Source organism: Pungitius pungitius, chromosome 14, assembly GCF_949316345.1.
Source record: "Pungitius pungitius chromosome 14, fPunPun2.1, whole genome shotgun sequence".
Taxonomy (NCBI): domain Eukaryota; kingdom Metazoa; phylum Chordata; class Actinopteri; order Perciformes; family Gasterosteidae; genus Pungitius; species Pungitius pungitius.
In genome coordinates, this window is record NC_084913.1 from 11,767,504 (window position 1) to 11,795,274 (window position 27,771).

Genomic DNA, 27,771 nt, shown 5'->3' on the forward strand with positions numbered 1-27,771 from the left:
TGCCGAGTACATAGAGAAGTGGCGCTCACACGCATATCAAATAAACACCATGTGCATACAGAATATTGCAGTATATATGCAGAAATTCCTGTACTGACATTTCGCTTGAGATCTCAGGAATGACGGAAGCGGATACTACGAGTGTCAGACCTTTTTTGGGAGGATGGGCGCCGCCCACATGGTGACACATTCACGCTTGGAAATGATATCTCAGTGCTTGGCAGATGTGCCTCCTACTCAGCGGCAAAAATAAAAACGATTTGGACGGGACCATGTGTCAGCGTGACCCAATGTACTATGCACTGTTTATTTTGTTTACGGACACTCTTCATATAAATCGGGGGTGGTTACCTACAACCTAAGCATATAAAATCCCCTGCATGATTAAAATCTTTATTACAAGTCAGGCACAGAATATAAAGCAGCAGGACATCAAACAATCAAATCAATGTGTCAGTCCATCTCACTGGACAAAATATTTTGCAGCAGCACTACCCTTAAACATCCCAGTGGGTTGATCTAGGTCTAGAAATGAGATCCAGATCCAACATCACATGCATGTAACATTTAAAATATTTAACATTTAAAATATTTCGGAAAGGCTTTCCTCCAACATATTAAACGAAGGCTTTAGAAGAAGCTCATTGCCGTATTGATAAATGTATCCATTAATGTAAATGTGTTGTTAAATGTGATTCAAGGGCTCCGTAATATCATTTAACTCAATTTCACATTATTAACAAAGCTATACTTAACATGATTGACCTATTAATAATACACATGTGATTTGAAATGTATAACATTCATAAATGTATGTATCATTCAAATATGTAAAACTTTACAACAAATAATATGTTAAATGAAAACGGAGTTGATTTGGTTTTATTGAATTTGTTGAATCTTTTATTCTATTCATCAATTTGCTTACAACTAAACCATAGAAACAATGTTGCTTGGGAAAGATAAAATGCAAAAGATGTAATGTGGACATCTAAATGCAGGAATCATTTAGACATCAGTTATAAACACATCATGATTAAGTGACCATGACATTTTAAATTTCAAGTAAGATTTAGTGTTTTGTTGTTATGATCGATCAGAAAAAAAACAAGATGTTGATGTCACCGTTGCTATTGGCAACGCATTAGTAAAAACTTGCATACATTTCGAAGACCAAATAATTCATCAAATCACAACAATAATCATTCGATGTGGGCGAGTGGCTTCTAATCAAAGCTCTATAAGGAGAGTGTTCTAGAATTATCTGTGACAAAGGAGGAAATAATGAGTTGACTACAGGATGGATCCCACTCCCACTCGCTGTGCCCACACAGGATTCTGTTCCTTAACGTTTATCGGGTCAACCGCTGGCGAGGCGTCCCATCGCGCAGCAACGTGACTTCTCCTCAGTCCGCCTCCTGCAGCCTGCCCCTTTATTCCTCAACCCAAATATGACTTCAAACTATAGAGTGCAAAGGACTGCATCCTTAATGTCTTGTGTAATAAATGATTCAGGCCCCGAGGCTGTGGAGAACAAGCTAAAGAGGAGGAACAGAAGAGGGAGAAAACGAAAGGAGGGAGAAGGAGCTGGAGACACTGGAGTAAAGGTTAAGGAGACAATGAAGCAGAGTGAGGAGGTAGGAGACACTGGAGAAAAGGTGAAGAAGAATAGAAGGGGGGTAAAAAAGGCTAAAGGCAATGGATCAGAGAGAAAGGAATGAAGAGAGAAACGGCTTTCAGGTTGAATTTGGAGACCCAACTAGGAAAATAGAACAAGATCTATTACCCACAGTCTCTAAAAAAATGACAGTGAGCACCGCCACAAAGCTCCATCTCCATCCTTAGCCTCAAAGAGAAGAAACCAGGGGCTGTTGCATGTAAAACACATGCAGTGCAGCTGAGTACAGTAAATAAATCATGCTTTTTCTGCCCCCCTCAGCAGAAGAACAACAGTGCACTCTGCTACGTCTTCACGGATTACCACGTCATGAAAAAGTAATGGCAATTAAAATCCTGCAAATAATTCCAACCCGGAGTGTCAGTGTTGGTTTAGCACAAAGAGTCCCATCGTGATATGTCAGTGAGGAGAAATGAAGTGATGCTCTCTGAACTATTCGGGGTTCCCCCTCAAGAGGAGCTCACAGTGCACAAAGTGCTCTGGGCCTCTTAGTAAGGCACGGGGACCCCAGAGTGGGTGTGTGTGTGTGTGTGTGGGGGGGGGGGGGGGGGGGGGGGCTGCCCGCCCGCGTCCCGCCAAGCCGCCTGCAGATGAGTAGTTCAGCGATGTGACAACAGCTCTGTGCGTCACCTCGCTGCCGGGCCGTGGGGGATTTTTATCGGAATAAACATGTCAAACCCAATAAAACTTATAGTGATTATAATTATGTATTCTTTAGCTCAAATGGTTAATAAATAAAAGCTAAAAATATATTTTATTTATTTTATGTTTTTTTCTTTTCAACTTTTTTTTACTACTTTACAGTGAGGGCAGAATTTAAATGGAGGCCTGGCTTCTTCTTTTTTTTACCCATTGCACATTCAGGTGCAGTTCATAAATAGGAAAGTAGCGGTATTATTTCATACGGTGGTCTGACCACATTTTTACTGTATGTCTCATGTTTGTTTGTACTGCAACAGAAGCCACCATTGTCCTCCAGCCTTTTCACATGAATTAAATATTTTCGGTGCGAGTGCACCAGTCGTACACAGCTTCCAACTTCCCGGACACGGTTTTGCTGCTTTCTCTTTCCGACTTCTTCTGTCTGCGTATCAATGCCAGCTTTACCAAACATTCCTCTGTTCCACATGCTTTTACTGTGTAATCCCTCTTCCACTTTCGGACTCTAGTAAAAAAGCCCAATGACTTATTCATGCAGATGGATTTGGCCTGTATGCTGCCTGATCCGTCTTTTCCCACAGTCAGCTCCTGCTGGATGTGGCCCTGTGGGTCCCGCGGCACCTTGTTACAGGCTACTGCCTCTGCTACCTGTCCTACAGACACGACACAATGTCTTTATTAAAAAGACCGTCCCAGAGTTCAGATGAAACGTCTCTTCTGTGGGCTTTCGTCAGAGCCTTCCTCAAGACAAAATGAAGAGGCTGAGCGGTTGCAAAATGGATTCTGCAACAGCTAAACATCAGATTAATACACATACTGGTATTTTGACTCGTAAGGATTAAGGTTGAGCTCCATGAAAGTCTGTTTACATGTGTTGGACTTTAGCAAATGTGAAAAAAGTTGTATTACAGTTTTGGATCTTTAGAAGGAGCTGCGTGTAATATAACAAACTGACTCACTTGAGTCCGTTGGAGCTGAAAACTGCAAGTTTGAGAATATTAAATGAAAAACAATCATTAGTCCTACAATCAAAAAGTTTAAAAGTTTACTTCAAATGAGTTTTTAACAGAAAACATTACAATCCAGGGGATAAAGGGAGGGATGAGGGATGGTTTTACGTTTCTAACTTGGGGAGGTAAGCCAAAAAGGTTAAAGGTCAACATGTAACAAAAAAACAACCAGACAGAATGGAAAGGGATGAGGCACCATCCGGGCAGCAGAAATCTGCAGTAGTAGTAAGTGTGTCAAACTCAAGATAGACATAAGGAAATAGATGAATGGTTTAAATCAATAAGCGCAAAGCACAGACTGTTTTCATCAATTCATTAGTCATGTTTTTCTAGTGCCGTTGTTCTGTCCAACTTCATTCTGCTGCAGTGTTGACCGGATCTCCCTAAGTACGGGTAAAGAAAAGGTAAATAACGTCCATGTCACGCATCGGTGGATCAATACACTTGGCTCCCAGCTACCACTCCAATTTGGTAGCGCTCCGGGAGTTTAGCGCTTCACGTGGCAGTCGACTCTGCAGTCTTCAGAATCGTTCTATACTTAAGATCTAGCAGGGGCAGGAAAAAAAAGGCACGTTTCCCTCTGTTCCTGCACCGTTTCCTCCTTTATCTTCCTCTCGCTAATGCAGCCCTGTCATCGGGGAGTTGGATAGCATCGTGCAAGCTAACAAAAATCCACCGTCACTTAAAACCTCAATAACATTACTTAAACCGCCAGAGAAATTCATTCTTTTTTCAACACCTCCAACGCAATCGCTCAGGTAAAAAAAAAGAAGCTCAGGATGAAAACACAGTTCTGCTTTGTTCTTTGGAACAGTTTGCGAAGGGTAAGGGCCATGCGGAGTATCGGGTACAAGATAAAATGATGAATATGCTTGTTATTTTAAGAAAAAGGAGCGCCTAAGAGGGCACAACGCTACCTTAGGAGAGAAGAAACATCACAACCTTTTTTAGGAGTTTGCCCATGAATTATTCAAAGCCAAGTCAGTGAACAATTGGGGCAGAGGCACGGCTTCCCGGAAATAATAAATGACTACCCTATACATTCAATAAAAGGGACGCCTCTTCGGAAGCTCACACCGTATTTGCCGCCAGTTTCTTTGACTGTTCATCGCAACGGGATGAGAAACCAACACTTGCTCACATCACGGCTCGAGCTCCCTGCGATCCCGTCCCGGTCCCGACACACACACACACACACACACACACACACCAATTGAGGAAGCTCAGGGCATGATTGGAAAAGTGTCTCTCCGTCTCATCAAAGGGGGGGGGACAAACTATCACACAACCACACGCAGCTCTTCCATCAGGACCCTGTACCTTGCAGCTGTCTGAAGCGTCCATCCAGGATGGAGTTGAAACAGATGTTGGAGGTGCTGTAACTCAACCAGCGAGCTCGCTTCATACTTTTAGATGAAGAGGAGGAGGAGGAGGAGGAGGAGAGGGCGGGGGGAGGCGGAGGGTGAGAGGGCCGCTGGCGTCTGGGGGTGCAGGAGGAGGACGAGGAGGAGGACGTAGAGAAGGGGGAGAGTTCCACGGGCGCCACGGCAACCGGGATGTGCAGGAGGGTGCCGTTCCGCTCCTGGTGGTGTTCGGGCTCCTGCTGCTTCCTGCTGCCGCTGCCGCTTCCCCTCGCCGTCTTCCTGCTCTCGGCTCTCTGGGTCCGGGGGACCGGCGGCGTGCTCCTGCTCCGGCTGACGCTCACGCCGACCCGAACTGGGGCCTCTTTCTCCTTGGTCCCCCCGCCGCTGCTGGTCCGGACAGATGTGGACTCCCGGGTGCTGGCCTTCAGGCTGATCTTGACCTCTCGGAGCCGGGGTTGGCTGATAGGGGCCGCGCGCAGCAGGCACGGGCTGCTCATCTTGACCCCCCCACCGCCCAAACAACAACAACAACAAGACCGCCTGGTACCAGGCAGAGAAGCTTGGCACTCCGCGTCTCTCCTCTTCTCTGTCTCCTGGCTCTCTGTCCTCCTTTCCAGATCTCTCTCGTGTTCACTCCTGCTCCCTCCCTCCCTTCCTCCCTCCCTCCTTCTTTCTTTCTCACTCTCTCCTCGCTGCTGCCGTAATGATGCTTTGCCTCCCCTCTCTGGCAGCCATCGGTTCACATCAGAGTGGTTTCTTTAGTCCCATCCATGCATGTAATGTGTTTCATTATGTCCACGTGCTCAAAGGACCGCCTCCCTCTACGCAGGGCTCCCACTCAGTCGTGACATCACTTATGTGAAGTGTAATTCCTGCCAATAATCCAACTTCAAACTGCCTATCTCAAAGGGACATGTCTGCTTTAGGTTTATGTAAGGACGAGTGCAGATGTTCAACATGCCATGTAAGTGCTTTGATGGCAAGATGGTTTCATATATCTGAATTCACAAGCTGTAAATCGGCAGCGCGCGTCATTCAGAGCCTCTCTCATTACGAGCCTCTCTCTTGACTTTCCTCTCTCTCTCATACAGGAAACACTGATTGCATTACAGAAACATCAGTGCAGCAGCACTCTAACACAATATCACCAACACCCACACAGAAGCCTTCATCACTTAAAGAGACAGCAAGAGAAGCGCTGAAAGCCCTGCCCAATAAACGCTGTGGAAAATGTGATGCCACCCAGGTGTTGGGCTGGATATCAAATCGCGAAAGTATTGTGTCTTCGTGGACATAAATGTGTGTGTAGCATCGAGTACTGAAAGCTGGCATCAGGTGTTCAGATCAGACAAGTAATCCCGCTTTCATTAGATCAATCCTCACTTCTTATACTATTTATGGCCGGCGATTCTTCAGGGAATAGATACTAGACGGCTTCTCCATTTCCGGGAGACACACTTATACTACTATACGAGTTACCGGTCATTTAGAACACGTCCAACAAAGAACAAACAACAAAGAAAAAAATAGAAGGTGCACTCAGTAGAGCGCTGATCTCCGCCAGGTGTGTCTGCAACGACAACCACTGCTGTAATGTTTGATAAGGTGAATAAAACGGGCTAGACTAGGGGTATGTCCCTGTCTGTGTCCACAGAGCAGCTCCCTGTGTGTGGGGCTCCTTTAGCTGGCAGCTGATCGCCAAACACACCGTCCAGAAGTGAGAAAACAGTCTGTGTTTGTGACCAGCACTTCAGCTACTAATGGCTACAGGAATCCCCAAAACAACCAGAACTTTTATATAGTTTCTTTAAACTTTATTTAAACAAAGTGTGTTTTTTGGTGCTCAGGTGAGTATTGCCAGCAGCATGATGTGCACAGAGGACATATTTACATCCAGGGCTTAATTTTACCCTGATGGAACATTTTCCTAAACGTGACCATGAAGGTTTGTAAACCTGAGGATTGAGTGTTCAACTGTAAATAAACTGAAGAAGAGACTCCACCACCTTTAACTGCCAGCTCCGTGGGCTCGTAAAACATCTTGAAACTAGAAAGTTTAGAAACTGCAACCTGCACGGTTGCTACGCCAACTCAATGTAGAGAAGCTGAGATAAAAATATAAACACCTGCACAGAAACTGCTGCACACACACACACACACACACACACACTCTGTACCAGAGTCACGTTCGGTGAAAAGCAAGTTTATCTCCCATGAAAGAAGTTTTCAAAAAAACAAAAACAGTTTTTTGGTGTAATATTTGAGTAAAGTATGAAAACATCTCGTGTCCACAGTACATTTTGTGTCTGACCTCTCGTATGAGTACTGACTAAGGAAAGTATTCACGGTGCGACCCTCAACCCCGTGTTGCTGTTACGCCTCTGTCCACCGCAGAAACACTGCTATTTTAAGCCCACAAGCTGCCTCTCCACCGGTGGACTGGCGGCTCAGCAGCTCCGCCTGAAATGCCGGAGATCCGTGCTCCGCGAGGAGGGCGGCGGCCGGCCAGCTGTCCAGACCCGTCGGACGCCGGGCATTCTGGGAATGTGCAACGATCCCAGTTACTCGCAGAGGGTGCGGAGCGGTGTCAGGCCTCAGCTGCCGGGGGGGGGGGGGGGCACGTGAAACATGTACACACTGACACACACGCAACACCTGCAGAGCTCTAGCTGAGAGCTTTGGAGAAAAAAATCAAGGTCAACTGGAGAGTTTTTTTTTTCTGACTGAATCTAAAGTGAAGGTCAGTAACACATTTGATCCCTTTGAAACCTGCCAAATTTAAAAAGACGCTACAGCTCAACTTCTCCGCCCTTCGAACATCTCAAAAATGTGTCCCACAAATGCCTCGGGGGGGGGGGGGGTGCGGCCTGTTCACTATGCGTCCACTCACCTGCGAGGGCCTTGATGCGCGAGCGCTCGAACAGCCGGGCGGAGCAGTTGTCGTTGTCGAGGTCCTCGTCGGGGAGGTCGAAGCGCGTGTTGATGCGGCTGTACTGCTGCGTGATCTCCGCATTGTCAAAGTCCGTGGTGGAGGTCATGGCGGCAGCGGGCGAGGCGACGCGAGACGGAGTCCTCTGGCTGTCGGACCAAACGAGGGGATCGACCGGGAACACTGGAGGTAGCCTGGGAACAGAGAGCAGACGTGTTGTGTGGGGGCGAAGAACCGCAGTTCAGATGAGACTCCTCGAAAAATGTTTATACTTTTAGAGACTCCATGTCCATGTGTGTTTTTAAGAATTAATGAATTCTTTTTAAAGAAGGATCATATCAGATGCAAAGGATATTTCAGGCAGAGAACTGCGTGGTACAACTGCAACGACTGGGGCAACATTTCATTTTATTAATTAGAGGATGCAGCTAAATAATTGAATTTGCTTCGTTTTTTGGACATCTGAAGAAATGATGTTGGCCTTTTCATATTTTTCAAATGTTCAGAGGTCAATCAAAAAGACAAATACAAAATGAAATAAAAATGAATGCAGCCAAATCACATTTGGTGTTGAGCTACAATTTACGAGCCCCAGTGGAGAGGACCTGTACGCGCACCAGGCATGAAAATGTCCTTTTGGGAATCTAAAGAGTTGATCTCAGTTGTGGTGCAGGCATATTTTTACACGCCTGTCGTTGCTTTTTTAAATTGGCCCCAGAACCTCCGGTGCCCTTCACAATCTCCATTTTGTGTGTGTCCCTTGGCTCAACAGTCCCGCTGCGGTGGGCCTGTGAGTTCTTCGTGTGGAATGGCGGGTTGAAGGGTAGCAGCTCAGATAGCTGTCTATCTGGGTGCAGCATAGCTCTCTTATCATGGTAGACAGTGGGAGGGCAACCCCTGCACACCGCCTTCTTTTGAATGATGCACTTCACGTCGTTTGGACCGTGAGTGTGTGTGTGTTTCCATTAGTGACTATTGGTGAGAATAAGAGAAATGAGGCGGGGAAATACAAAATATTGTACACCAAGCTGGAGATTAAGGAATATTAGCCATGTGGCACTGCTACTATTGCTGAACACATATCTTTTTCTCATCAGAAATTTAAGTCTAAGTCATATTTCTGAGTTAATACTGGTGCAAGGTAACTAATAGTGGGAGATCTGCCTCTGCATTTTATCACAACAGTAGTAGAGCAGAACATGTAGAAACTCAAGCAGGGTACAGAGGCCTGAAATTGCACTACAGTACTTGAGTGCATGTACTCCCATCACGGCTGATTCACTTCACAACTGGTGCACATTGAGAAAAGAGGCCCGAGTGAAGCACAATGAGTGCGCCCTACAGGTCTCCCTCCTCCTGCTTGGTATCAGTCCTCCGCAGAGGGCTCTTATCGGCGCGGGAATGCTCCACCCGCTGCTGGGGATCCCCTTATCACCTCACGCACACCCCCAACAGGACCGGTGCACAGTCAACACACTCAAACGGCACAAACCCTCTACGCGGGCGCGCAAAAGCCCCGTATCCACCAACCGCCAGCGGCCCACGGGAACCTGTGAGGCTCTAATGAGGAGTGTGAGCGGCACCAGGCGCCATTTAGAGCTGTATTAAAGGCAAGCCGGCCTCGACTACTTATAGACAGTCCTGTGCCAGAGAGTTCGCCCCCTGCCACAACAAGTGTGTGTCTGCCAACGGGGAGGTGTCCTCTCGTGGTGTCCTTGAGCGAGAGACAGAACTCTTACATGGCTCACTCACAGGAGGTCACCCTGTGGGCTGTAAGCTGCCTTACTGCAGAATAAATGTCGAAAGATTAAATTAAATTAACATAATTAGAGGGGAATTGTTACATATGCAAATGCATACAAAATATATCTGTAAAAAAAGAAGAAAAAAAAACCCCGCAGTGATTACCAAAAAGTAGTTTCCATTACAGTCGCAACTAAAAATGACTTTTCTCAATGGACTAACCTTTCAATTAGATGTAATGCAACGTGAGTACCTAGTTAACAGAATAGTTTCTGCTTGAACAGAAAAATGTTAAATTTACTAAAATATAATACAAATAATTATGTAAAGTATTTGTAATTTCTTTGTCAATAAACATATATGCCATTTACAATTTCGTGAAGGACGAAACAGTATTAAATCCCTGCATTTAGGAGGTTCAAAATAGTAAATGTGCCATTTTTAACTTATTATAATCATCAACCAGCTCATCAATAACTAATCCATTCGTCCTAGTTTGTACTTGTCTGAATTCCATGAAGCCTAAAATGTCATCAAATACATGCTGTAATCCTATTATAAGTAATGTTATCATTGTTACACTATGAAGTATTGGGGCTTAATTGACAAGAGGCTGATATAAATAACAAATACAAGTTTTTATTGGCATCTAAATCACATGATGATGTTGCTTTCCATCACCTTTCCATAAAGACCTCAGCACATGGTCCAGTATTTCATCATTTGGGTTGCTCCACATTTCACGATGATGACTCAGAGGCGCTGCATTGGGTCTAAATGCCACAAGGGATGATTAAAAAGTTGGCTCAAATTCCTCCAGATTTTTAGAATAAACAAAACCGGAAAGATGAAATCATCACCGGAGATGAACAACAACTCTGCAAACATTGCTCCCAGCTGAAAGAACCCTGTGTGTGTGCAGGAGTATCGCACATTAAACAATGTTCTGGGAGCACAACATTCCCACCGGAGTCAGACGAAGACGACGAAACAAGAGACGGGCAGTTTCGAGACAATGGCAGTGTGCGTGTGAAACTGGAGCAGCAACTGGACTGAGGGAAGGGAGGCCTGTGGTCCAGCAGAGAGCAAATCTGAGCCATAAGTACAAAGTGGACAGAGATCAATATGGAAGGAGAGGAGAAAAGTGGGAGGGGGAGGAGGGGGGTGGTGGAGTTACTGGACTGATGGGCTATCAAAATCTGGAGCTCAAGGAAATCTTCTCAAACCGACAATAGCAGCAAACAAAAAAAAAAAACTAATTGTGTACTCTAAAAAGAAATGGCAAAAGAAACTGGCCAGGACCACAAAACCACTCGGTTTAGCATGATCCATACCGAGGACAGAAAGTTCCTTTGTTGTGGTCAATGATGGTGGGACAATGCGGAGCGGGGATATAATGAATCAATAGTAAACTGTTTTCGGAGCGTGTTTACAAGTCCCGGCTCGTCCAGACATGGAGACACACTCACACACGTGTCCTTTTAAGGGGAACCAGGGGGAGCGTCTCTCCTGCTCTGAGGACATTTTATTTTTTCCGTTATTCTAGAAGCCGGCATACCTCGTTTATTCAAGGGCGCATCAAAGCACATTAGGTGCTTCAAGAAAGAAAAGGCGAGGAAATCCTGAACTTAAACAAGAAGCTGGGCTAAGGCTCCAATAAGTGGTGAAATATAAGTGGATCCTTTGAAGTACATTGAGTAGTTACATTTTATATTTGAAAGGCAGTTTTAAATCCACTACATCCATTGGACAGCTTTAGCTTTACTTGCTTCTTCACAAATTTATATTCCATAAATAAAAATATGAAAACTGTTAATCCAACAAGGTGGTAGTAGTGTAACCTTTTCCTGAATGTAGTACATGTCGATACTTCTAATTGTGTACTTTTACTTCGGTGATTTAAAGGACTGTTAAGGACTCATGTGTATACTATAGTAGTATTTTCTATAGTGCAGCACTCACACTTTTACTCGAATAAAGTATCTAAATACTTTCTCCACCACTCCTGAGGGTCAGAGGAAAACCTTTGGCGAGCGCACTTTTGCACGCCCGAACACGCGCAGTGACGTCACTGTGCGCATTTTCCAACGAGCAAGTTCTCGCTAAAAGATGACAACCTGATAACCCCGAAACGTACTTCCACCGAAGTCAAAAGGGAGTCGTTTGAATAGCAGAGTGCGTCATTTAAATAAAATAATTAGTTGGAAACGACGTCACCGTTGGACGTGGCGGCCCGGTCCAACAGGTGGACTGCAGGGAACTTTTAAGTGCTCCACAAACAGCGGCCAACGGAATGAGCGCCATTCGGTGACCGCAGACAGGAACCATTTGGCCAAAGATCAATAATTTCGAATAACAAACAAGTAACTCGGCGTTCACTTCACACTTACTTGCTTCTGGTTGATGTCCTGTCCGAAAATGTTTATCTTGAGCCTTCTCCCTGCCAACTAACCAATTATAATCCCATGGAAGCAGCCGGGAGTGGGGGGGGGGGTCGAGGTTCGAGCGGACGGAGGTCTCGACAGCGCGAGGTGGACACGGTGCTCCACGGGTGGGAGGGGGTGAGGGGTGGGGGGGTGTATACGGACCAGGGAAAGGGGCTTCGGTCATTCCCGGCAGCCACAGACTGACCCACCCTGCCGGGTTAAAAATAAAGCGGACGCATACATGATCCGCGCGCGCAAGGGGGCGGACATTCCTGACAAGAGCGGCTGACTCTTGAGTGCCAGAGACACTTGTGGGGTGTTGTACGCCCTGGAGTCCACTCCCCCCCCCCGGACTCTAATCACACACTGAACACCCCCCGGGACCCTGCTGGTGGTAACAAATGCAACTCAATACCTGAGGGTGGGTGGGTGTGTGTGCGTAAACGTTATCAGGCGCGCCATTCGCAGAGAAACTGAGGCCCGCGCGTGGAAAGGAGTCGCGGAGGGAGATCCACACGTTACAGAGCGAGTCCATCAGTGTCAGCAGAGCCCAAACACATGTCAGAACATCTGAAAGGAGCGATAGAGATTAATTAAGTACCCACTTCCCAGTGAGCACAAGACGTTATTTCAACGTTGAAATATGGTTGAAATCGGGTTGAAATGAGGTCTGAACGTCTAAGACCTCATTTCAACGTCTTTTCAACCGGCGAAAAAGTGCGAGAAACCTCAACTTGCTAGAAAAGGGTAAATTTCTCGATGATGTGTCATGTTGTAACGTAAGGTTGAAAGAGAGACGATAATATCATTAAGATTATCATAATAATGAATGAAGTGGTCGGCGAAATTTGGTCTACGCAAAGACGTGATTTCAACGCATTTAAGATTTTTCTTAAAACGTCATGAATATGGAAATACAGAGTGTGTGTCTGTTACGCCGCCACCCCGGCTCGGGAGAGGAGATGGGGCGTAACAATATGCTTTAAGGACAAAATAATGCGGGCCGTTTCAAACATTAGTTGTAAACACGTAACTCTGATCACATCTGTAACGCGCATGCGCAAGTTCTTAGACGCTTGCACCGGGTGCAGCGCGAGGGGAAGTGTGTCCGGGAGCAGAGCGACGTGAACGGGCTGATACAACCACGGCTACCGGCCCCAATACTCTGTAAGTACGTGAGTGTTTGAATGAAGCACACCTGGAACTATAACCAGTTATTTTACTTACCACTCGATACGGGAAAGACTGTTGTTTTGGTAAGCTAGTTAGCGTTAGCGCAAATCGTTTGCTAGTTAGCATGCTAGCTCGGAGCATGCTAGCGTTCAACATGAACTGGACCAAAAGTAAACCTCACAGAGTATTTTCCGTGTGTTTGGTGTTGCTTATGCTTTAGGTTGTTGCTGTACCCATATCATATTATTGCCGTTCCCATTTCATGTATAAAATACACGTTTTTAAAGCAACGCGGCCTAAACACAGATTGCAGGTGAATTCAACAAGTTGTGGCCTGTAAACAAGCTAGCCAAAACATCGTAAGTTACGGCATGCTTAAAGCAACATTGTAAAGTATGGTACTGTATAATATACCTGGAAATGTTACTCCAGAAATGCCATAAATGGTTTATAATGTCATAAGTAAACAATCTATAAATAAGGGTTCTCAAACACCTGCTGCTGTTATCATTATTACACTTTTTTATTACTGTCATTATAAACCCAAATTACACACTTTGCCTTTTCCCTAAAGTCTTGGTTCTTCCCTCCTCACAGGTTCCTGTGGATGGAGGTTACATCTGATGGAGTTTGTCCCTGCAGTTGTCCTGCCTTACACCTGGTGTACTACTCTGAATATTTGAATAATTTCTGTTGTAGGAATTGAACGTACTGTACATCTTTAAGTTGTTCTTTCTGTACACAGCTACTCCTCCGCTGTTCACCCTTAAGTGTTGTCCAGTTGAAGGGAGTTTTATCTGTGCCGATGTGATGGTTTCGGGACAGGATGCTGCATGTTTAGACTGTAAAGCTCCCTCAGGATTATTTTTCATTTTGGGTTGAATAAAATGAATTGAATTGAATTAACTTATTGACTAGAGGCATCTGCAACTGAGGGGTGTTCTGCACATTCTGAATCATTGAAGTGACGATGAGGGAGACAGAGCTGATTTCAGGTATACGATCCGGATTCAAGTGACTCAGAACCATATCTTGTTACAGAATCTGAAAATGAAGTGCCAATGATTCAGAAAAATGGTTTACAAACACAAAATTCTAAACTGGTTCATGTTGTTGCTCCACTTATAATTTCATAGTTTATTTTCACAAAATATAATTTATTTTTGTATTCTGTTTTGTATAGGAAAAGTGTTGTTATATTGATATGAATAAATACAAATTAATCAAATTGTGTTGTCCTTGTTAAGGGCTGTTGACATGATTGACAACTGTCAACAGTTGATTGTGTGTAACTTGTACTTTTCCAGCGAGCAAGTTATCCGTTGAAAAGACGTTTAAAAGACGTCTATGGCCCGACGTTGAAAAGACGTTGAATATTGGTTTAAAAGTGAAAGTTGTTTCAACGTCTATTCGTAGACGTTGAAAAGACGTCTATGTTTAGACCCGTTTTCAACGTGATTTTTAATATCGGTGGTAAACGCACAAATGTGGACGTCATTTCTTTTTACACCTATAAAATAATGCTATAGCACAAAGTAGAGGACGACATTTTACCGTATTAAAAATCACGTTGATATGCGGTCTAAATATAGACGTCTTTTCAACGTCTACGAATAGGCGTTGAAACAACTTTCACTTTTAAACCATTTTGCAACGTCTTTTCAACGTCGGGCATAGACGTTGATTCAACGTCTTTTCAACCAAAAAATGTTCACTGGGTTTACTTAATCCATTGTATGCTACATTGCACCTCTGCAACTTATGAGGAAATCATAACACAATGTATTTTGTGACTGATACTTACTTATCAGAATAAGGTTGTTCTTTAAAAGATCATAGGCCAACACATTCTGAAACAAGTGATTGTTTGAATCCTTGGATTGATGTCCGAGTTGCCCCTTAAAGTGCATGTTTGAGAAATACTGATACAATACTGAAATACTTGGTCCGTTAGATTTTTACATCAAAGATGTGATGATGGATTGGAGACATGTTGGCACATAGTTAGAATGAGGGTTGGGTATTTTTTAAGTTTAGATCCCAAAATAACAAATAATGTTTGTCAAAAGAAAACAACCACGTTTGAAGAAAAAAAGCAAGAAAAAGTAGAAAAAAGATTGAAATCTGAGCATTCAGTCACCTTTTGGTACTTGGCAGTTTTAAATACAGTGCATCTTTAATGCTGATGTCAATGCATCTGAAGAACAGAAGCTCAATAGCCTCTAAAGTCTACTACTTAGTCTAATTGCAAATGATTCAAGGAAGGAATTTAAGATTCCCATGCATGCACTGCAGATGCTTAAAGACAATTCTGGCAGCAGGCCACACAAACAGGATTAAAAAAAGCAGAAAACCACAATTCACTTTAAATATGTTTTGTATTTGTATAAAACAGCACGAGCCACATAACATCTTATAAGAATCAGGAAGCAAATTGTTTATAATAAAATACACTTTCAACATCAAAACATAAATAACAAAAGCTTTTTACAAAATGAAAATGAACAGATACAAATATATGGAAACACATAAAAAAAATAACTTGGTTCAAAACAGTTTTTTATGTTCCTTCCCTCCCCGTCTTCAGTATCTGTGTCTTTTTTTTCTTTGGATATTTAATTACAATCTGATTGCTGCCAAAACAGTCCTGGACCTTCAACTACTGTAAATAATATGGCTTCATCTGTGGACACGGCCGAGCCGCCTTTGATCACCGCTGCATAGCTTCAACACTGTACATCAAAAACAAATCACTTTTTAATAAGTAACATTAATAAATGCCTTAACAGTCATGTGCAGGCAGCCGTAAACATCGCACTGCTCATAAAATAATAACGCCATCGCGACGGTGAAACACAATCAACAGCGTTCTAAACAGGAGGCGAGTGGAACAAAGTAAATACCACATACTTCAAAAAGAGGTGAGAACAAAAGGCTTTGAAACTGAGCTTATGCAGATTCAGGGTACCGTATTCATGTTCACGTCTTACTGCAGCTTCAATTATGCATACCAGGGAGGTTGGGGTCAACTATAGAGTCTCTGGATCTTCAGTATGGGAAGTTCTGTAAACTTTTTTAAAAGAAAACAAATACATTACAAAGAGGATGAAATCAAATTCAGGGCCAAACAAAAAAGAACCACCATGCACGCGCCGTACATAGATTCACCCCTTTGAAGGTCATTTCATCGCAGGTTTTGAGTGGTTAAAAACTAAATAAGTGCTTTAAAAATGACGGGTTAACTGCATACGAAGATTTCCTCCATATTTTTGGATGTGGTTCACCTCACCCAGGGGTCAACTCAGTTGATATTCACATAAAATGATCTCAACTGACCTTGAAAATCCTTCCCCTGTGTGTACTTCAGTGTCCCAGCTTTAATTTATAGTCATCTCTGGCAAACCCCCCTCATCCTCTATCCAAGGAGGCTGAAACAAAGCATTTACATGCAAATATTTACAAAAACTGCTTGAGCCAGACACGGAACAAAGTGTTACTGCTTCTTGTATAATCCGTCACTGTGACAACAACGCTGGCTGCATCTCGTTATCCATCTTTGATAGATGGATAGAAAGTAAACACACTCAAATACACTTTGAATCAGTGTAACCTTGGATTATCCTCTGATCAACTTGATTGGATTTTAAAAAGGTTTTCTAGCTATCATGTTGACCTTGTTGAATTAGACGTATTTGGATGTAAACTTAACAATATGGTGGGAATCAATCGACTATATTCCTGTATTAAGAGGCATTAAGGGACCTAAATATCAAATAGTCTGATTATTTTACAGCTATTTTGTCACATGGATGAGCGATTAGGTGGGGTAGCTTTGAGGCCTTGGTTAATTAAATATTGAGCTTTCTAAACACAGTACATCCAATGCATAGTGGCAAGTCATTCCCTTGGACTGCTAAATCATCTTTGGTACAACAGGATTATGACTGTTACATGTAATCATGTACAATGTAAAATATAAAAACACAGTCTCCGTATTTTATTTAAAAAAAATACCTTCATAGATATAAATATATAGAGAAAAAAGAAACAATATATCAGTGCTCTTAGAACAAAAAAAAGTCAAGTAAAGGAATTTCAGGGGCAAATCAAAAAGTAACCCCTCGCTGGAGAGGGTTTAGTCAGGGTGCTCACTGCTAATGCGTCGTCTGGAGTCCTGTGGATTTGGCGAGGAAAACATCGAGATCAGCGATGACAGCGGCATGTCTTCTGGTAACCGCGCTCACCAGTCGCTGAGGGAAGGATGGAGTTCCTAAGTCCACCTGGGGAGGAACAAAGTTATAAAACCATGAGCACTTTCACATGCAGCGCTGCCTGGCAACAACAACCTGCAAGGACAAACCTGAGTTGAAGGTGGACTTAAAGGCATCTCTCTTGTGAGCCCACGCTCACAGGAGAGATGCCTTTAAAATGTCAAAATGCCATTAATATATATACGCTGTAAGCTTTTCCGCTTCAAAGAAAATCAGATTCCAATAAGACGAGGAGACCTGCAACCTTTCATTCATTTGCTAAGAATGAGACCAGCCAATGGGGATTCAGAATATCTTCACATTCTTTCTGGCAGAAACATCTAGTGCAGCAGACTTTTATTAATCAATGTATTTCATTGGAATCAAATACAAGAAATTGTGGATTGCAAATTTTGGATTTGATAATCAAAACAACCAGATAATGCCGGCTGGATTTGATCCCTGCTAAATTTGCAGGTTGCACGCAAGTTATTGGCACTGTTCCCTACGTCTCTGAAAGGACCAGGAGCGTTTTCACACGCGTGTTCTGAGACATCCACATTCATACGTGATCTGAGACTTTGTTTATAGCAACAATGGCTCACCTGTAGCAGGTAAATAACCCTGGTGGCTTCCTGTCCACTACGTCCGATTGGCTGCAGGATCCAGCAACTGGGCATCATCTCCCCGCGGACGGCATCCACACTTGGACGAGGCAGCGACTCCTCGAACACAGACTGCATTGCCAGCACGCACAAGCCTCCCTGAGGCAGAGGGCAAACAGAAAAACATTAAAAAAAAGCTGTTGTACATCTTATGGATGACCAACTAAATGACTCTCCGTTGAACTTGATCAAAAAAGACAGCGCCGTCCGATCGCGGTTTCCTGAAACACTAATTTGACGGTAAATAGAATTTTTTCCGTGCAAACTGAAGAGTTTGTGAACAGCCCCGCTTCAAATGCTCAGTGGAGCTTATACAAGGGCGACGAGCAGTAATCATCAGGACCGGGTGGTGGGCTTCGCAGCTGTGCTTACCTGTTTGGACTCGGTGCTGATGCAGCAGAAATCTCGCGGCTGGCTGAGGTGGCAGGCGGACGGATCAGTTAGGGCATAAACTAGAATGCAAAGGCAATGTGTCAAATAAGAAGCATTGCTGATGAAATACTGAAAAAGAAAGACAATGTAAAATAATTGCTATGGAACTCAGTTTTGATAAACAAGGTTAGAAAGCCATTTTTTTTTCTACCCTCACAAAAAGGAACATTTGAACAAAATGATACAAACACATGAGGCCCGATGATGTTGCAGAAGGTGTTAAATGCCACGTAGTGCAGGTGTGAGTGGAGCACTAACACAATAAGCTAGTCAGTGATGAATGCGACTGTGTACTGTACTATACATAGCTAATGGATGCAGACTCATCAAAGTACTAGTTTTGCAGCAATGACAAAAAAACACAAAACTTTTCTCTATTTATATTGTGGCAACAATACAAATAATATTTGCATGGTAAACTCTTCCATCACACAAAGCTCACATTGCAAATAACAATGTATAAACACTGTACAGAAAACTGTAAAATACACTATATCAGATAATGAATTATTACATTTGGAGTAGGTTGCAATTGATGAACTACAGCAATAGTTAATTCAGGAATAAGTGTTAATGTAAATTCAAATATATCTAGTAATTAATTAGTAACTATATTTGTCGGCTGAAATTGTGGATTAGAAGAATAAAGTGGCATAGAATAAAAACACTTTTGAATTCCTCTTGACTAAGCTCGCTTAATTGTAATGTAAAGACTGTGCGAGGAGGACAAGCAGACATGTTGGCTCACCCAGCTGGGTGCTGTCATCTAGTGGTCGTGTCCACACAGAACGGAGCGACTGATTATACATGTGGCTCTTGGACAGCTGGCAGATTGTGGTCCACAGACTGTCCAGAGGTGTGTCCAGCTCCGCGGCTCCAAGGAAACTATGGACCGACGGGCTGGAGGAGGGCTTGTAGTAAGCCTCGACACCTTGTTCTTCTCCTTGGTACCTAAACAAGCACAGACTTAATATATTAACAAAGGATTTTGTGATTTCAAGTTAACTTTTCACTTGGCAGCTCTTTCATCTCTAGACCCTGGCTTGAGGGGCGATGATTTTGGATGAGTTTATTAAAGAGAATGACTGAGCTCACCTCCAGCCTGCTGTGGCCTTGCTCATCACCAGGTTTCTTAAATCACCAGAGGAAGCCAGTCGCACCTGTGGAGAAAGACGTTTGCAGTTTGACCCCGATTCAAACTTTTAAAAGGAGTAGAAAATAAAAACCTGGCACAATCATAATGTTAAGTCATCAACAGTGGCGTTTACAGGCTTCGTGTTTCAACTTAAGCCCCAGGTGTGTATTACCTCAGCCAGAGCACGGGCGAGGAGACCGGATGTGATGTCCTGATAGGTCGTGGAGATTGAAGAGGAGGATCCAAAGGAGGCGGTGCGTGGACGTGCGCAAGTCGAGGGAGATGAAGTCATAAGGGGCTCAAACCCGCTGACAGGAGGCTCAAGGCGGACATCTAGCAAAACACATGGAATTTCAACACAGGGGATGTAGAAAGGGGGGTTAAGTATCACGCGAGTGACAGACGGGGGAGAAAAAAAGTTCTAGACAATGGCATGAATCACATGTGGATGGACGTCGTGCTACAGAGACGGACACCTGTTTTGTTGTACGTGAATGTCTAAATATGAGGTTGTGGACTGATGGGAATAGATTAATGAAAAGCACTTTGTCGAACACTCTTTGATGTTACCGGAATATAAATGAAAAAAAAGGAAGATTGTAAGGTTGTAAAAATGGAGCGTACTTTTGAAGGCTGTTTTGCCCAAATGTGTTTGTGTGGTATGAACCACAGTGCGGTCCTTACCATGGGCAGATAGCCAGGCTCTCTGGGACTTCACACTTTGAGGCCCACACATAGGAGGACGTGTCCTGATCTTCAGCCCTTCGTCCTGGAACCCTGAGAACTGAACAGGAACAACGACCCAATTACCCACTGAGCTGCTTCAAAAGAATCACTTTGCGGCAAAAATAATCCAAAGCATGAATATGCAATACAGGATATTCATTTCAGTCATTTAAATCTATTGACCTGTCCGGTCAGAAGGGACGTGTTCCCGTGCTGTAGCGTGTTTCCGCTGTTGTACCCCGATGTTGGTCCGGAGGAAAGACTCAGGCTGGATCCTGTGCATAAGGTGCTGCTGCTGATTCTTGTCCGATGTCTAAGGTCATCCTGACCACACAGGGGGGAGGGAGATACCAGTGGAATTATAGAGTGGTGTCTCCCTCACAATTCACATGTACTTTAGTCACTGAAGTAGCAAAGGAGGTGTTTAACCAGAGGAAAACAAAGTATTTTCCCTGTAAAGATTATTCATCAAATCCATCCGACATTGAGTCAACATCTTTTTCGATTCATTTTTCAATGAAAAGATAAGTAAATGTCAGAATTTGCTGGTTTTAAATGTTGGTGTCTCAAAACAATTCCAATTCCAATACAAACACAAAGTTATCTCTGTGAAATAACTGACCCTGGCCTCCTGAGACAGGGCCTGCTGCTGGAGCCTCTTCTTCTCCTGCTCGGTCCTCTCTCGCAGTCGCTCTCGCGCCTTGGCGATCTCTGTCCTGGCCTCCTCTCGGGCGCGGCCGTAGTCGCGCAGCAGCTGCTTAATATCCGATGGACAGTGGCTCTCCCCTCGTGGGGGTGGTGGTATTCTGTCATTTAGATAATTCGGTTAAAACTTATTCTTGTTTTCCTGACGCGAAAGCCTGAATGAAATGAATCGACTCGTGTTTAAAGCGCAGAGCGGATTTGGCCGTCTCACCTGGTGCCATCTATGGCCTCTTGGCGGAGCTGTTGCAGTGACTCTTTCGGGCGGCCGGGCGTGGCGGAGGCAGCCGCCTCTCGTGGAGACGAGCGAGGATGTTTGCCGGGGCTGAGACTCCGAGCCCTGCGCTGGCTCTGCAGACGCTCCTCCCTCTCCTGCCTGGAACCCTCGATACTCCTGCGGTGTCTGAGAGGAACAATGAATCCAAAAGCACAAAGAGTTGTAAAACGAGAGGCTGTTCCAAAACGCATCGCGTCCGAACAAAGAGCGTTCTGGTGCTCACCCGTCGTACAGCTGCCGTTTGGTAGGCGCGCAGGCCTGCGGCTCCGCCTCTTCTCCTCTCCGCGGGGACAGCATCTTCAGCAGCGTGTCCGTCTCGCCGAGGCCGTAGTGCAGCTTGGCCTCCGTCAGCTGCACGGTCAGAGGCGCCGGGTTCATGTTGAGGCTGAGGGTGGCCATCACCTGCTCCCTCTCCTGTCGCAGCCTCTCTATCTCTCGGGCCCTTCCGACGCCGCGCTCGCCGGTTCCCTCGTTGGAGCCGCAGCTCTCCACCTCGCGGAGCGGGCCCGGCTTGGCGGAAGGTTTCGCCGGCTGAAGGCTGATGCCCGACCAGTTGGTGAACTTGTTGTGCATGGGCAGGTCCTCCGGGGCGAGTGGGCCGCGCGAAGGCACGCACACGCCAGTGACGGGCTCGAAGGTCACCAGGACGTCCGTGTCGCACTCGCTGGGCGCCAGCGACGCCGCGTCGTCGTCGGCGTCCTCCTGGAGTCGGACGGCGGGGCGACTGACCGGGGACGAATTGTGAGGATCAACGCAACCAACCAATGTTTTTCCACGTGTGGCCTTAGTCTGCTGTTCGTGCACATCATCTGGTCTCAATACGGGAGAGATGTGGCTCTGCATAGAGGTCCTCCGCTGCGGAGAAGAACTCGGCCATTCGGAGTTGCTGTGGGCGACACTTCTCAGGTCAGTGTATTGAGCGCTTGGAGGGCCTTTAGGGCCCGAGCGACTGGTCTGCCTCACCACCCCATGGGAGACAGATTCTGATGCACAAGAGGAGACATCCGAATCGCGTAGAGGCATTGGCTCACACTCCAAAGCAGACCAGCAAGCCGATGGTTGGCTGGACAAAGCGCCGCCGTCTCTCTCAGAGTTCTGGGGTTTACTCAGGACGGCTTGGTTTCCTCTCCGCCTCGTACCTGAACTTGTTCCCACAGTGCGGATGGGAGAGGACGCACGGTCGGTGTACGCCACTTGTTTCTTTAAAGAATGCGTCGGGTCATTTCTCAATGAGGGACTGGGATTCTCCCGATGGTTGGTTTTTACCGATGACCTGCGAGCGACTTCCGACATTGTGACGCCTTCGCGGCGCGGCGCCTCGGGCGGACTCTGTCGGCGACATTCGCCCGCCGCCTCTAGAGGAGGCGTCTTATCCTCTGATGGGGAGGCGGGCCTTATTTCTGCGGCACAGTCTCGGGACTCTGCGACGACTTCAGAGCCGATCACCTTGACGATCACATTGACCTCGTGGGCCACGGACCCTTCGGCAGCGGCTTGCCTCTCCGTCTGGACCCCCACGTCCACGGCTGTTTGGGTGGAGCGCTCTCTCCGCGCGCCGTGGGAGATGCTGCTATTGGACATGTTGACACTCGTGGTCCTCCTTGGACTGGACTTGAGGGCCTCGCCCGTCCTCATTCCCTGCACGTCTCCCAGCAGGTCCGAGGTGCTGTCGATCAGCTTTGAGAGGCGGGCCGACATGCTTTCCATACTGGCCCACGTCGGACATTCATTAATTCCCATCTTGCTTTTCTGTGCCGCGGGTACCTCCGTGTTGCTCCTTTTGTGCCGCTCCCTCTTCTTCAGGGCGCCGCCGCAGACGCTGCTGCCATTGGCCGGCCGAAGGCCGCGTTCAGTCTGAGTGCCGTACTCGCACGTGCTCCTCCTCTGGGCGGGGGCCTCGCCCCTCTTGGACGAGCGTGCGGGCTTAATTTCACGCATCCGCCAGGAGTTGTCACCAAAAGTGTCGGGAGCCCCGTTACTCGAAGAGCTACCTGCCGCCGTCAGACCGGCAGCTCGCTGACGGGGCGTTCTACTGCTTTGCTCCTTGTAGTCCTCCACGCTGCTGAGCGTGCTGGAGAGCCCCTTGTGGGTGGCGTAAGCGCTCAAGTGGGAGTAGAAGGGCAAAGAGTCCTGCCCGTTCAAACCGTTGTCGACACTGCAGCATCTCGCCATGCGTTTCTCGGCGCTGTTCAAGAGCGGAGACTTACGGGACAGGTCGGCGGCGCTTCCGTACGCGGGGTTCTTGTGGCAGTGTTGGCTAGAGTCATCGCCCTGCCACTGGTGGACGAACGGGTTGATGTCGCTGGAGGCGAAATGCATCGGCGAGTCCCGATGTGGTCCACCTTTCTTTGCACACAGGATGGTTTCTTCTGAATGAGTCCTTTGTGGAGCGTCTATGGTTTGGGTGTTGTCTCTGCTAGCTTTGACCTCACTTTTAGCCTGAGTTCCAGCAGAGCAAGTCTTCATTTTAGATTTCCTCTCTGACTCTGTAGCACACATATCCGCATCCTTGCTCTGAGCGGCGACCTTTACCCATTTCGATGAGGGCCGGCTGTGATGCACTCTGGGGGTTTTGTCATCCTCCTCGTCCTCATCTGAGGACTTAGGAGAGGACTCAGTGGAAGACATGGGATGGATCTTACTCTTTCTCAATCTCTTTGACTTGGCCAATTTACACACGAGAGGAGATCCATTCTGTTGGTCAGCTGGTGCAGGTGCCTTAAGAGGAACCTCTTTGGACATCACAGATCCGTAGCAACCCTGCGCTTTTTGCCGTTGCAGCTGCACAGAACCAGAAATACTTGCTTCGTGTTTTGACTCTGAGAAGACCTTTGGAGTCTCTTTGTCATTTATCATTAAGTAATCTTGTTGGCTGTCAATTGGAGCGTCCTTAACAAATGTGCACACTGAATTTGCTCCTTGTTGGCATTCATTGTGGTAATTCATATTCACCACACAGGTCAAGCCCCTTGAATGAGTGGGTAAGTAACTGAACCCCTCGTGTGCCGTGACACTGGGTCCACCTCCCCGTGAGTGGTCTGGTTCACCATCTCCATCACGGACAGTAGAAACAGAGAGGCCTTTCGTGGAGACCCTCTCATCAGCAGGTGTGTTCTGGCTGCTGTGACGTCTGTGGGGCTCGATCGGACGGGTCGACGTGGCCTCCGTACTGACATCCCTTTCTTGCTTACAGCCACAGTTTTCTTCTGCACCACCCAGAGGGGGAGGTGTTCCCCGGTGTACTTGGGGAAGCTCAGGAGTGAAAGCAGGGTCATCCAACGAGCTCTTTGTGTCCACTTCACTCCAGCGTGTATCGTTGACAATGAGATGAAGGTGGGATGTTACTTTTTGTCTACCTGAATCATTTGTTTCTCTGCACAAAGCATCTTTCCCCGCAGTGCTTCCTTTGGAATCAATGTACCTGGTGGAGGAGCAGCTAGATGACTGCAAAGCGGGGTTGCCGGTAGAGTGCTCGGTCTCTTTCCGGCTGTTGAGGGTCATGTTTAATTGGACGTTGTTATTGAGGACACAGTGAGAGGTTACCGGCTTGTTTGATAGCACATCAGAGTCATCGTGCACATGGTCAATGTTCTGTGTTACTTCAGCAGATTTAAGCTTGTCGCTCTCATGGCTAGTGCTTGATTCAGTTGGCAGATCTGGCGCCAGGTGTTTACTGTTGCCCACTGTGTTTTCCCTCTTGATCCTTTCAAGTGCAAGGCGTCCTTCGGGGATTCTTCCTTTGTTCACCGGATCACTCACTTTCTCTCCCAGCTTGACTTCTTTCCATCCATTTTCATCACTTTTTGGGCCAAAATGACTCGCAGGGGACAACGGGGCACGCTTGCTTGGAGTCCTGCTCTTCCTATCATCCTTGCTGCCAATCAATGACAATCTCATGTGCTCTTCGACCACTTCTGAGATTCTCAGGTCAATGGCGCTACAAATAGCCTCAGACTTGCATATGTGATTTATACTTTCTTGACGTCTTCCGGCTTTATCATCGAGTGGTGATTCCCCCCCTTTTGTATCTGCAGCCACTTCCTCTATGGCTTTGTCTCCCTGCTCATCTACTTTGCTCTCTCCTGCAGACGATCCACCCCGAGGACCTCGGTCACCGTACTCGGGGTCATTAAAGATCTCTCCAGGTTTCCTTCCCGTGAGATCGCCGTCTTGCCTGAGGCCGCCATCAGCACGAACCGAATCAAATCCGGAGCAGTCAGCTTCCACGTCAGATTGTTCCCCGTTTGAGTCGCTGCTGTAATGGTCATCGGGAAAATCTTCCTCCCGATCGTCAACTGGTGCGGCGAAGGAAGTTAGCAACTCACTGCCATTGCTCCTTTTTGGAATTTTCAGGCTACCCATGAAAGCATCCTGCCGGCCTTTGTTCCTCTTCCTGGAATTTTTACAAGAGGATTTAACAAGCTCCTGCTGTAGTGCAATATGGTGCTCAGTCAGAGCTCCTTTGGTCTCAGCCTCATCCAACATTTTGTCCGGCGTAGAAGATGAATTTTTGGCGTTCCCAAGCTGAAATGGGTTCATATTTTTCATCTTTTCTGTTGCACCATCTGGACTGCTCAGTCCTTCATCTTCAGAGAACCGTCTGAGGACGCGTACAGGGACACTTTTTAATACTCCAACATGGCTAGTATCAGAGAGAGGCGCGACTGTTTTACAACCTGACCGACACGTTTTGGAGTCAGGGTCAGCTGCCACCATGTCAGGCACATCCGTCAACACCTGAAGCAGGTTCATTTGGGATACTTGTTTATCGTAGAGGATCTCGTTGGGGGACACACAAGCGCTTTGAGGTTCTAATGTCAGAACGAGTCCTGGACTTTTGATGCTGCAGTCTGGAGGATCCATAGCGGCGTTCCCTGTATTCTGCGCTTGCTCCACACAACATCCCACCTGCTCCAGGGCTTCCTCTGGTGGGCTTAGAATCTGAGAACCTAATGTTTCAGATGTGCCCCATACAATTTCCCAACCGTGATCTTGCACGGTTACATTTACACCCTCAGTGCTGGTGGATGCTGAGCTGGGTCCACTCGGACAGTCCGAGAGGGTCATACTGTTTGGACTGAGACTGCTGCTGCTGCTGCTGCTGTTCTCTACACCGGTGAACATTTGGAAAGGGAGAGAATCCCTGTGAAGGCTGGGACTGCCTGCTGCCTCGGCGGAGGAGGACCAGGCATCGGTGAGGGCCAGCACGTTGTCCGGCTCCTTCGCACTGCTACTGCTCAAGGAGCGCCGCGGGCTGATGGTGGAAGTGGCCTGTATGTTCCCAAAGCCCTCAATTGATATGGGAACAGTGTCGCTACCTGTGGAACCTGCTACTAAAGACCCGTGGCTGGCAGGCTCTGTTGTGGCACCGCTTTGTCTTGATTTTGGGGAACTTTGCTGGCTCCAGTAGGCCTCGCCTGGGATCTCCTGAGGTTTCTGGCAGCTGTTCCAGTCCAAACCGATCGCTGAGGTTCCATCGTGCCGCGCGGGGGACCTGTGGGGGCTGTCCGTCACCGCGGTTGAGCGTTTCCCGCTGCCCTCCACAACCAAGGAATCTTTAGACATCTGGCTGTCCTCGCTCTCTGCTCCGCTCGAAGCGGCTTCCTCGCGTCTCAGCTGCTGCGCGAGGGCTGTCACATAAGCAGAGGACAGCGAGTCGAGAGAGAAAAGGCTCTCGCAGTCCGATGTTACTTCCTCCTTCTCCTCTGGCTCTTCCTCCCATCCCATCAACCCTTGCTGTCGTTCGACCCACGTGCTGGTCTGGCTCATCAGAGCCTCGGTACTACGCCAGCGCTTGGGTTTAACGTCCTCGGACACAGTCCTTTGGTCCAGCTCCTCACACGAGACAGCCGCTTTAACCACATATTTGCTGCGGCTCAGCTTGGTGTCTTTAAGGATCCGATCTCTTCTTTGCCTCCAGGGAAATTTTCCTGCCATCTTCCCCAGAGGTTTGGGGTTTCGTCTTCCAGTAACAATGGTTGGGGATTTCCTGAACACATTGGAGAAGGCCGTTTTTAACCTGGGCCCAAGAGAACAAGAGAAAGTCTTCTGAATGGTTTCCAGTCCATTGTCACCTGCGTGGGGTTGATTCATCTCATTCCCCCGAGGGACAAACTGAGAACTGGTTTTGCAAGCTGTGGGTCCTTGTGTGTTTTCTTTGCAGACTGGCTGCAAAGTAGTTCCAAGTGGTGACTTGAGAGACCCCGTTGAGTTCTGATCCAATCTGTTCTTGAAAGACAGCTCTCGGTTTGGCAGCAGAGGTTTTCTCTCTGGTCGCTCCCGGGGGGGCTGAGCTTGGAGCTCCTCTCTGGCGGTTGGTCGCAGGGTTTCGGAGGAGTTTACTCTTCTACGGCCGCCTTCACTTTGTCCTGAGGAGAGCGAATCGGAACAACTCTGGGTTCTTTCTCGAGGAAGACACTCATCCGAAACCCACTTCCTGCCGTCAATGGAGGCTGTGGAGGAATGTTCTGCGGATCTGTTTCTCTTGAGGAAGTGCCTGCGTAGGGAGGCAAAGGAAAAGACAAGATATTTATATTAAGCCGTGTAACCAACATGAACTGAAGCATTTTGGCATTCACTAACCCCTGAAATAAGTCTACGG

The 27,771-nt window shown here is 46.6% G+C and overlaps 2 protein-coding genes across 3 annotated transcripts in view; both read right to left on the minus strand.

Moving 5' to 3' along the window:
* The window catches only part of sptb (spectrin, beta, erythrocytic), a 36,629-nt gene extending 24,524 nt beyond the window's left edge, over positions 1–12,105 (minus strand). Inside the window, exons 1-2 of one of the 2 annotated variants that reach the window (XM_037485802.2) lie at positions 11,775–12,105; positions 7,603–7,835 (exon numbers count right to left, since the gene is read on the minus strand). In XM_037485802.2, coding sequence (XP_037341699.2) covers positions 7,603–7,750 — 148 coding nt within the window. In that variant the 5' untranslated portion in view covers positions 7,751–7,835; positions 11,775–12,105. Of the gene's footprint in view, positions 1–4,668; positions 5,928–7,602; positions 7,836–11,774 lie in introns of those variants that run through there. The other variant, XM_037485801.2, reaches the window with a different exon arrangement.
* A 3,243-nt stretch (positions 12,106–15,348) lies between these two features.
* The window catches only part of stard9 (StAR-related lipid transfer (START) domain containing 9), a 33,157-nt gene continuing 20,734 nt past the window's right edge, over positions 15,349–27,771 (minus strand). The window contains exons 22-33 of the mRNA XM_037486461.2: positions 21,394–27,666; positions 21,108–21,296; positions 20,814–20,997; positions 20,375–20,515; positions 20,150–20,249; positions 19,638–19,798; positions 19,426–19,490; positions 19,079–19,281; positions 18,271–18,350; positions 17,839–17,997; positions 17,136–17,263; positions 15,349–16,411 (exon numbers count right to left, since the gene is read on the minus strand). Of these exons, the coding sequence (XP_037342358.2) occupies positions 17,138–17,263; positions 17,839–17,997; positions 18,271–18,350; positions 19,079–19,281; positions 19,426–19,490; positions 19,638–19,798; positions 20,150–20,249; positions 20,375–20,515; positions 20,814–20,997; positions 21,108–21,296; positions 21,394–27,666 (7,681 nt within the window). The 3' untranslated portion in view covers positions 15,349–16,411; positions 17,136–17,137. The remainder of the gene's footprint in view (positions 16,412–17,135; positions 17,264–17,838; positions 17,998–18,270; positions 18,351–19,078; positions 19,282–19,425; positions 19,491–19,637; positions 19,799–20,149; positions 20,250–20,374; positions 20,516–20,813; positions 20,998–21,107; positions 21,297–21,393; positions 27,667–27,771) is intronic.